The 10,522-nt window shown below is 39.9% G+C and overlaps 7 protein-coding genes and 1 non-coding gene across 8 annotated transcripts; 3 read left to right on the forward strand and 5 right to left on the reverse strand.

The window, feature by feature from the left end:
• The first annotated feature begins 357 nt into the window (after positions 1-357).
• On the forward strand, positions 358-428 carry KLLA0_D15785r. Its single transcript has one exon. It is a non-coding gene; the product is annotated as a tRNA-Gly (tRNA).
• A 346-nt stretch (positions 429-774) lies between these two features.
• MTC4 (Mtc4p) lies at positions 775-2,409 on the forward strand (the record flags this gene model as incomplete). Its single annotated transcript, XM_453756.1, has 1 exon — positions 775-2,409. One exon carries the CDS (start codon positions 775-777, stop codon positions 2,407-2,409), a length of 1,635 nt encoding a protein of 544 aa, XP_453756.1.
• Positions 2,410-2,559: 150 nt separating this feature from the next.
• RCF3 (Rcf3p) lies at positions 2,560-2,922 on the reverse strand (the record flags this gene model as incomplete). The annotated part of the gene is made up of 1 exon (XM_453757.1): positions 2,560-2,922. The coding sequence occupies one exon, from the start codon at positions 2,920-2,922 to the stop codon at positions 2,560-2,562; it is 363 nt and encodes a 120-aa protein (XP_453757.1).
• Positions 2,923-3,332: 410 nt separating this feature from the next.
• On the reverse strand, positions 3,333-4,334 carry STS1 (Sts1p; the record flags this gene model as incomplete). The annotated part of the gene is made up of 1 exon (XM_453758.1): positions 3,333-4,334. One exon carries the CDS (start codon positions 4,332-4,334, stop codon positions 3,333-3,335), a length of 1,002 nt encoding a protein of 333 aa, XP_453758.1.
• A 561-nt stretch (positions 4,335-4,895) lies between these two features.
• On the forward strand, positions 4,896-6,191 carry SQT1 (Sqt1p; the record flags this gene model as incomplete). Its single annotated transcript, XM_453759.1, has 1 exon — positions 4,896-6,191. One exon carries the CDS (start codon positions 4,896-4,898, stop codon positions 6,189-6,191), a length of 1,296 nt encoding a protein of 431 aa, XP_453759.1.
• A 96-nt stretch (positions 6,192-6,287) lies between these two features.
• On the reverse strand, positions 6,288-6,995 carry RIB5 (riboflavin synthase; the record flags this gene model as incomplete). Its single annotated transcript, XM_453760.1, has 1 exon — positions 6,288-6,995. One exon carries the CDS (start codon positions 6,993-6,995, stop codon positions 6,288-6,290), a length of 708 nt encoding a protein of 235 aa, XP_453760.1.
• Positions 6,996-7,491: 496 nt separating this feature from the next.
• BAR1 (aspartyl protease BAR1) lies at positions 7,492-9,027 on the reverse strand (the record flags this gene model as incomplete). Its single annotated transcript, XM_453761.1, has 1 exon — positions 7,492-9,027. One exon carries the CDS (start codon positions 9,025-9,027, stop codon positions 7,492-7,494), a length of 1,536 nt encoding a protein of 511 aa, XP_453761.1.
• Positions 9,028-9,770: 743 nt separating this feature from the next.
• SNL1 (Snl1p) lies at positions 9,771-10,397 on the reverse strand (the record flags this gene model as incomplete). Its single annotated transcript, XM_453762.1, has 1 exon — positions 9,771-10,397. The coding sequence occupies one exon, from the start codon at positions 10,395-10,397 to the stop codon at positions 9,771-9,773; it is 627 nt and encodes a 208-aa protein (XP_453762.1).
• Positions 10,398-10,522: the final 125 nt, after the last annotated feature.

Genomic DNA, 10,522 nt, shown 5'->3' on the forward strand with positions numbered 1-10,522 from the left:
GTGCGTGCTAAAGAGACTTGTCTATTGTAGATATATCGAGTGCTTTGATCTATCTATCCTTTTGTTCGATTTATACATTTGTTATAAAGATATAGTTCCAAGTTTGCATAGAATCATTATTTCTAATTCTGATGAAGGATGAGGTAAAGGAAATGTCATGATGAGGAGATACGGAGTGAACTAAGTCGGATGTGGTCTGACTGCAATGATATCAACCATATTGTTATACTAATTAAAGTACCTGGAATGAATATCAAGTTGGATTGATGGTGTATGGATATTGCTTGAGAACACATATGATGAGGGTGTGTAGACATGATACCAAAAGTTCGGACTACCAACAACAATAACTACTAAGCATCGGTGGTTTAGTGGTAAAATCCAACGTTGCCATCGTTGGGCCCCGGGTTCGATTCCCGGCCGATGCATTCTTTTTTGACTCTTGAATAAAATATTCTCCAATATCATATGCCAATATAGTTAAACCAAGATAATCAACACCAGGCTAGACGTATCAACACCGGACCGGAAGCATAACAGAAACTTACGATATTATTGCCCGTGCCTCTTCTCAGCTTTCCTTTAACGGTACATTCTTTAATAACGCAGCCGTTTTTCCCTCTTTTTATCGTATATAGAAACTCATCTTCAGCCATCTATTCTTCAAGAATGACAAAAGAGTCCCAGGTGATTCCTCCAGGCACCAATAACCACTCATAGACCTCCTTTCTGGTACTTTATCTAGCGGCGTATGAGTTACGGCTCCCGTGAAAGATGTGTAATAACGATGCTGTCAAAGGGGACGATGCTGTCCTGGACATGCTGCACGATGATCAGATTAAAAGAGCCACTGAATTGATGCTCGACTTAAAGAGGGGGATGATGGAGGATTTCAACATTGAGCCTCAATCTGCTTCATTTGAAGATACTAGCCATGGGCGAATCAATATTAGTCGACGTACTAGGGAGCAAGCTGATAAAGTTCGGGTATACCTTGAATTTTACTATACTTTGATTGAGAAATATACCAGCCCTCCGCCTGGTTCCGAGCACAAGGACGTCGATGATGTATACAATCCTTTGCAAGTGATACGGAATAGGAAAATCAGAAAGAAATACGGTGATAAGACGAGAGATTTTCATCTTGCTAGACCTCCAGTAATTGCAATTAAGGACTTTTCACATAGAAACTCCAAGTTCCCATGGTTTGTCGATATAATGGAGAAATCTAATGATATAATCTGGAGAACCAACCATTGGGACGAGTTGAAGAAACCAGATGGGACGTTATGGTTTAGTAAAAAACATGCGAGGATGGTTCATGATTCTAAGAACTCTGTAGCCAGCTCAGATTCCTCTTTGGATACCTCATCTTTTGAAGGTTCAGTACGAAGGGGAAGATTCGATCGACTGTCAAGAACGTCAGGAACCGTATCAAAATCTGATTATAGAGATAATAGGAATTCCAGATCAATCTTATCTCGATTGTCTAGAGCATCGACTAGGAAACGGGAACCATTAGAAAATACTGGGTTTACAGATTCGAAGATTGTCGTACCGAAGATCGTATACCAGACTCCTACCGACTATGCTACTGGTAAATCCGCCATCATAGATGTGCATATTGATCCCATAAAGAAACATGAGGAGGCACCGGAGCCTCCAGCGGAAACAACAGAACAAAAACGAGACGAACGTTCAAGACTGAGTTCATATTCCAATATGAACCTAATCGCCAATACAAACTCCACCACATCGAACAGTAACTCTGCACCCAGTTCTTATGCCATTGCCAGCTCAACTACGAATTCCAACATGACGTCGAACCCATCAACACCAGAATTTGAATCAAATATCGTTGACGATACTACCAAGAAGACGCTTTACGATGACTACCTGTCCGTTAAGTGTCTTCAATGTTCTTGGGAACTTTTAAGGCGTAAAAAGCTACTAACAGACATGGCTCAGAAGAAAAATCTTGGTGAGACATCGAAAAAATTGAGTGGAGAGCTACAGACCTTCAGAGAGAATACCACACTTGCCGAATCTATATTAAACGACTACGATGTAGAGCTATCCAAGGATAACTTGGTTCTATCCGAATGGAAGAGAAAACTTTCAACGGATTATGCTAACAGAGTCAATAAGTTGATTTCCTTTAGCGATAGATTCCTATCAGACATTAATACAACGTTGGCACTAAGAGTCAAGATTCTACAAGAAAATGTCGAGAAAGTGAGTTCCATTAGCCATGTTCAGAAACGTGCATGGAGGAAGATAATGTACAAAGCCCTTGAATTTTTCATTGTATCGTGCTTATGGATGGTATGGCTGATATTCTCTGTCCTACGAATATTCCAAATGGGATTCATTATAGTGTTCAAAGTCGTCAAATGGGCATTATTTTAAGTGTTATAGAAGTGCGAGCTTACATAGTCTTTTTCCATTTGTGTAACCATATATTATTTAAACAACGTCTGGAATGTTATCCTGCTGTTAAGGCAAAAGTATTTACAAGGGAATGGGTAAAGTAAAGAAGAAACCCAATGATGGGGCTTTTCACTTCTTATCCAAAACACTCATCGAAGCGGCTTCTTCTTCTAAGAAAATACCTCTCTCAGCAGCCTCATCTAGTATCTTTTCTCTTCTCTTCATCTCTTCTGCATAGTATCTGTCTTGGAATTTGATCAATTGCTTATCAGCATTGAAAACTATCCCCATAGAGATCCAAGAACAGTGATAGAACACACGAACCTGGGTCCGCACGTTCCTGTACGTGGTAGAAAACTTCCTTAGTAATAACGCCGTTACTAACCCAATGGCTGCACCTTTCAAAGCACCAATACCAGACGCAATAGCTATCTCTTTGGTTAATTGTTTCACTGTGCTTGGATCATAATGAACAGGTTGAACGTTTCCCATAACGGATGAATTTATCTATAATTTACGATACGTATAACGGCAGCCACGTAAAATTTAAGCTCAAACAGATATGACTTGTCCTGAGGTGCCAGCTGTCCTAATTTTGCCATTCTTTTTTCCATCTCTGCTTTCGAATGTGTAAAAGGGAAGCTTTATCAAAGCGATAAATGCATCAGTTTTAAATAAAGAGTATGGCATGACATATGAAGTTAGAGAGAAAGGGAACAGAGGAACAGGGTGAGTGATGCAAGTTTTGTATTAGAGAGCTATATATGTATAGACAAGGATATATAGATGGCCATTATGATGTTTCAAAATATCTTCCTTTTTTGGTCTGTTTGTGGGCGTTTTCTTTATATATAATGATGATTCTATGATGAGGGTGGGTTCAGCTGTCACATTTGTCCCCGTCAGCTGCTAATGTTTAAGAACCCAACAGTGGACGGTTGTGTTTGAGACAGCGGGTGACCGTTTCTGTCCTGTGACATCATAGCGGCCGAGTTCTTGATAGTCCCTATCAGTTCCAATGGTTTCTGTAGTCTATTGTTCGATCTTCCATTCAACGTATGCAATACAGACTCCCAATCTTCTAAGTTGGAAACCACGGACATAAAGGATAAATCTGTGGATGCGAATTGTATACAACTGCACCAAATCTCAGATATTTGTTCAAAACACATATTCTTGTAGTAATTATTCGAAGCTGTCTCGAAATCAGGCAATTGGTTCAAAAAATCTGTAGAACAGTTCAAGAACTTCAATGATTGTAACACACTATCCGATTGTGGAGGGATGCTAGACAATAGGAAATCGATGACACAGTTTAAAAATTCCATGATTGAAGCCTTCATACGGCCAAAAGCATAATCGTTTAACAAACCATCCGAGCTTTGATTATACTTGGAATACGGAATATCCTCATACACCTGAGTCAATTTCTCCTTCAATACCTTGACGTACTGTTCCTTGTTGAAACTTATAGATTGTACCTTGGAAAACAGCGAATGCTGAATCTCTGGATGTTCCCTTACCAACGAAAGTAAGACAGACTGCAGTAACTGTTTATCCATCAATTCTACAGATCTCGGGAACGGAAGTGGCTGTCCTTGGATATAGTTCCGGTACACCGGTTTCTTTTTACTGACCCGTTGCACAACTTGAGACACAGGCCCATTCATCGAAACGTCTTCTTCTGTGTAACGTCTCTTGATTCTAGGCTTTGAAATACGACGTGAAGACGTTCCATGCGTAAGTCTATGCTGACTACTCTGAATATGACCATGAGCGCGCTCATGGTCGTTACTGATGTCATTGCTCTCAGTAGAGCTCGTCTGTTCTTGACCCATGTTCAAATTCTCACCAGAAGAAACACTGGGGCGAAATCCCCATTCAAACCCAACACTCTGGCTCATTGCAGTAGCTTAAAATCCTATACTGTATTGTGTTATTGAGACGCTTATTCCAGCACCAGTATCAAACCCTCTGGATAATGGATAACCTGGTTTCGTTGGGTAGTTTCCTTTATGCATTTGTGCAAAACTGATACAGAATGTTATAGATAGAATATGGAATTTGAACCAGTTTCCATAAGGCACTAAATCGTATATGGTGACAAAATTACTCAAGATTATCCGAAACTTGGTCATTAGAGCACCAAACCGGTTACTTGGAAGGCGTATTACTGTCCAATAATGATCGAAGGATAGCTATATGGTATCTGAACAGTACAAGCTGACTATAATAGTCCAATTAGACCATATTTGCACATTTGCGTTTCTTTTACGTCCTTTTCTTTCTCTTTAAGCACTGAAAAATTTCAGTTTAAAGCTCATCTCATCTCATCACTTGAAGATGACTTACTAATGCAAAGTGTATTGAAAGTTCATATCTGTTTGTTTCTGGCTTAGTTAAAGGATCGGAATACCACTGTTAATCCACAGCTCACGGAGAATTATAGTTGTTTACTGATTAACATGGACAACACCGAATTGAATACAGCGGACAATGTTCCTGAAGAAGAGTTCATTGCAGATGAGGAAGTTGGTGAAGAAGTTGTCTTAGATAACGTTGAACCTAGTGAGAATATTGGTGATGATGACGATAATGATCAAGAGATGGGCGGTTTAGATGGTGCTGAGACCCTTGAGATCGATATGTCTAATAATTCAAGTGGATTTTTCGATAAGCATACTGATTCTATATTTTGCATTGCACACCACCCTACTTTGCCCCTAGTGATGACCGGTGGTGCAGACAACGTAGCGAACTTGTGGACTTCTCATTCGAAACCTCCTAAGTTTGCTGGATCCTTAGAACATACTGAGTCTGTGATTTCTGGTGGGTTCACACCTGATGGGAAGTTTTTAATCACTGCAGATATGAACGGTAAGGTATTTATTCATAAGTCTGTGAAGGGCGGTGCTCAATGGAAACGTTGTAGCGAGTTAGAAGAAGTGGAAGAAGTTGTGTGGTTAAAAGTACATCCAACGGTATCGGGTGTTTTTGCATTCGGTGGTGTTGACGGATCGGTATGGTGCTATCAGTTGAACAACGTGGATGGGTCGTTGTCTCAGATCATGTCCGGTTTCTCTCATCAACAGGACTGTACCATGGGTGAGTTCATTAATGTAGAAGAAGGTGAGAACAATTTGACTTTGGTCACTTGTTCTTTGGACAGCTCAATTGTCGCTTGGAACTGTTACATGGGTCAGCCTTTGTTCAAGATTACTCAAGCCGATATTAAAGGTTTAGAAGCTCCTTGGGTCTCATTGTCTGCAGCTCCAGCTTCCCTAACGAATAACACTGCAGTCATTGCTGCAGGGTCAAATAATGGGCTGTTGGCCATTATCAACTGTAGCAACGGATCTGTACTACATTTGACCACAGTAATAGAATTAAAACCAGAACAAGATGAACTTGATGCATCGATAGAATCCATCACTTGGTCTAGCAAGCTGCCTCTAATGGCAATCGGTTTGGTTTGTGGCGACGCACTATTATACGATACAAAAACTTGGAGAGTGAGGCATAAGTTCCAACTTGAGGACTCTGCCACCAAATTACAATTCGACACTATCAACGGTCACAATTTAATTGCTTCTTGCATCAATGGTAAAGTATACATATTCGACGCCAGAACAGGCCAAGAAGTACACGTTTGTGTTGGACACAACATGGGTGTGCTTGATTTTGTCGTCATTGAGAACGGGTCCAAGCTAATCACTGCCGGTGATGAGGGTGTATCATTAATTTTCGACCTGCCACAATGAAATGTGGGTAGGATTATACTAGGAAGGGATCTTTCATCATAAACTTTTCCGATATATATTTTATTTACATCAATGTCGTATATATTCTCATCCCAATCATTTGTTTAAGGCATTTCTAACCTTTTCTTCGACAATCTTACCAATCAGTTGACTCAAAGAAGATTTCGAATCGGCAATTTGCGCTTGTAGATGCACTTCAATCTGCTTTTCGATAACTTTACCTGTAACATCAACTTCGACATTAACCAGATCGCCCACCTGTTTCAACGGCATGATAACGTGTTCTTGAGTGTGCTTTATCATTGCGATGTAAAAAGTCCCATCGTCGTCAATTGTAGTAACAGTTAGGGAAGTACCATCCAACGAGATGAACCCTTTCTCAACGATAAACTTCTCATAAGATTGTTCCCCCAGTTTGAATCCAAACACTATGGAGTTACCATCAACGGTGCGTGATTTGATAGTGGCTACTGTATCGACATGGCCTTGAACGTAATGCCCACCAAAACGGACATCCTGAGACACAGCTCTTTCGAGGTTAACCTTGGTTCCAGTCTTCCAACTGCTGATATCGGTTCTACTAACAGTTTCTGGTGAAATACCAACTTTGAACGAATTAGAATCGAATTCAGTCACTGTTAAACATATACCATTGCATGCAATGGAATCTCCGATATGACAATCACTCAAAACTGGGGCCGCATCTTTAATGGTCACCGAAACACCATTACCACCACTAAGAGTTTCGTCCAACTCTTTGTACTCAGCAACAGTACCAATATGTTCTACAATACCAGTAAACATTCTTGCGGTTATACTCGGCTATGTTTTGGTAAGTCTCTTCCTTGCCAACATAGGTTTCCTCGAGATGTACTTTCTACTCAGACATGAGATTTCTCATTTAGTCATACAGCCTGAAAATGTGAAAGAAATGAGGTGAAGAGAAGGCAGAGCATGGAGGGAACAGGAAGGCAATGAGAGGACCAGGAGTGATGCCTTCAGAGGTGTTCAAGGGCACCCAGATAAAATGGTATAATGAAGCGTTTGTATTGTATTTTTAAAAGTGTTTTTCTACTGAACTACATATTGATTTTAAACGTCCATTGAGTGTCAGTGATTCATTCTTTATATAGTCAAATGCCGTTACCATGAAGCTAAACTGTGGGAATAAAGGTTCAGATAAGCAGAGTTTGATCCGTGATATTCATGCAAGAAGCTCTTAAGCCTTAACGTAGGCAAACGGTCGTTTGTGCTATTGCGTCAGTTTTTTTCACCATTATCCAGCACTGACCGGAGAAGGTCATAGGAGAGAATGGAAGAGTACTAACAATGCGCAAAGCAGATAGGATGGTCTTAAACTAGAAGAACCAGAGTTTTCAAGCATAATTAGATTGTCATGTATATTGATTAAGACTTCTCTTTTATTTCCTTTTTTCTTTGCCGGACATGTCTTAGAGGGTGATTTTTGACATTTCTTAGGTAAAGGCTTATCAAATACAGAGTCTGTACTTGAGTTGGTACTGCCAGACAGACTCCAGGGGGTAGAATTTGATTTTCTAGTTTGAGGCAGAGAGCCTGTTGCACTTACTGTTTGTATTCTTGACCCGCTCGTGGTTTTTACCTGGGCAATAGAGATCTCCAAGTTATCAAGGTCATATACTACATATGCGCTTTTCAAAACAAGATCCCCCAGGATCCACTCTTCGCCACTCGCAATTATTGCCAACCCACAATAATTCTGACCGGATTCAGGTAGATATAAGAGGTCATGTATTGGCACTTTCAGTTTCAATTCACCGAAATCGAAATAAAATGTGCGATCATCATTGGATGCTGGGCAATCTAACACATACAACCCGTCGCTTTCCGAGAATGCAGCGCCCAGTTCTTGGGCAATACTTTCTAGTGCCTCTTGAGGAGCTCCCATGATTGTACTACCAGAATCAAGTAGTGCTGGGGCCTTTTTATGCGCGATGACAGTATCTTTACAATTCGATTCACTTCTTATTCCAAGTCCTTGTAAAGTGATATCAAAAGCAGCGGGTTCATCAATCTGTTCATATATATTGACTAATGGCAAAGTATACAGCACACCATCGTATTTTTTCTCATCGATACCTCCGAAGAGCACTGTTCCACTTTCTAGGTCTCCACTATCGAAATACAACGAGTACAACACCCTATTGATCAATCTATTACTTTTCAGTGTCTGCGGAAAGTTATCGTAATTCGCATTGGGGGCTCCATCGTATCCACGAACTGCTTCCAGTCTAGGAAGTCCCACACCTAGTACACCTGATGGAGCACTTGATATATTAGCAACTGCAAATTGCAGATCTGGGACCTGCTGGTCGGCAATTGAAATATCATCGACGACCCAAAACCCATCTGAATAGCTGCCGTCAAAGTACTGAGTGGAGAAATTATACCCAGTTGCACTCAGACTGTAGGACGAACCTGGGTCGAAAACGCCAATCTTATCGCAATCCAGTATTGGTGTTATTTCTGTGCCATGGAATTCATTAGTACCATTTGTATCTAGCTTGTTTCCTAGACAGAATGGATTACTCTTAGCCGGTACCCATAAATCTGACGATCCAGTATCGAATATACAATTTATTTTCTGCGATGGTGTACCTACACCAAGTTCAACGGTATAAAAGTAGTCCTGTGGATTTAGTTTACTTTCAAAACTTTTAGATCTTTTCTGTAGACTTCTATCAGCTGGTTTAAGTAGTTGCAGCTGAATGACTTTTGAATCATGATCGAACTCTATTTGACGACAGTTTATTAAAGATGTCAGTAAACATAGAATTGTGAGAGAAGGTAAAATCATGGTGTATTTCGTTGATACCTACCAACTATGTAATATGAATTGGGAATAAGAAGATGACGATATCATTCAACTATCTGAGCCAATTAGTACTTTTATATATGTTTTACTTTATTAATGGCCGTCTTGAAGATGTCACTGTGTAATTGCCTATTTGAGAAATTAAGTCGTCATAACCAAACTGAAGATCTTTACGGTTAAACTTAAGTGTGAATATCTATCAAGTACTGCTCATAGTTCCAAGAACTATTTTGCGAATAACCTTCCACGGTTAGTTTCAATTTCTGTCATACAAATTACCTGATTTGGTTACCACAATAAGTATTACAACATACAACAGAAATGAAGAACGACTTGAGAACCCTGTACCTATCATCATCGTGGCATATGAGATGCTGCCTATTAAGAATGCAGGAACTGCAGGAACTGAAACTAGCTGTTAAGTATGTCCTCTATCCTCTTGTAGTGTTTTGTCGTTTGTGGAATGAACTCGGGTGACCTGGTCTATTGAGAGGTCTAGCCATTAGTACAATATATTGCTCGCTCCAATTCCCCTCAGTAAATTCCCGTAAATGTTTAGATTGAATTGAATCATTCATTAAGATTAGTATACACGGTTACTTAAACCACCGACACTATACGGGTTGCTTTGTTCGTTGTTTTTTGAGATCATTATTCTCTTGCTCTGGCTGTGTCTCAGTATTTGGCAAAACTCCACCAATCAATCTATTGTTTGCTATCAATCATTACAGCTTATCCAACTTCTTCAATTCTAATTGGATCTTTTTAATAGCAGCCTTTCTTTGCAAACGCACCTGTTCCTTCTTTTCACCTTCCAAGTTACCGAGATGAACACCATCTAAATCCAATAGAAGGTGTAAAAGCATTTCATTGTAGAAATTACGTTGGTACTGCATGGTTTCAGACGTAGAATCGTAATTTTCCAACAACTTATGCAAGCCTTCTTCGTATTCGTTGGTAAATTTATCGAGAACGTATTTGATGGTTTCTTCTTCAGACATGTTCTTCAACTTCTCCTTCTCAATCTCTTTTTGGCTCTTCTTAGCAGCATGTTTTCCCTTCTTAGACTTTCTAGACTTCTTCCCACGAGGTTTTTTGGTCGTACCACTAGAGATCCATAGCACTAATGCTGTCACTATCATTATACCGGACACTCTAACTGTCATTGATTGGTAGGCATCTTCCAGAGAATGTATTCTTCTCAAATCAACCAAGCACGCATGTGCGTATTCTTGTAATTTATCCATGGCCACTGGGAAACTATCTACCAATTGATGAGATACCACAGAGTCCTGTCTGACTTCGCAGCTTTGTCTTGTCAAGTTGCTTGATCTCGTGAAACTTTTCATCATATGTTGATAATATCAACAATATATATCTCTGCGTGAAACAGTGCTAGTTAGAAATCTCGAATGCAATAACACTGAGGTGTATCACCAGAAGGTTAAGGATACCAAATAGACATGTGAAACTGCTT

This window comes from Kluyveromyces lactis (genome assembly GCF_000002515.2).
Source record: "Kluyveromyces lactis strain NRRL Y-1140 chromosome D complete sequence".
Classification (NCBI taxonomy): Eukaryota; Fungi; Ascomycota; class Saccharomycetes; order Saccharomycetales; family Saccharomycetaceae; genus Kluyveromyces; species Kluyveromyces lactis.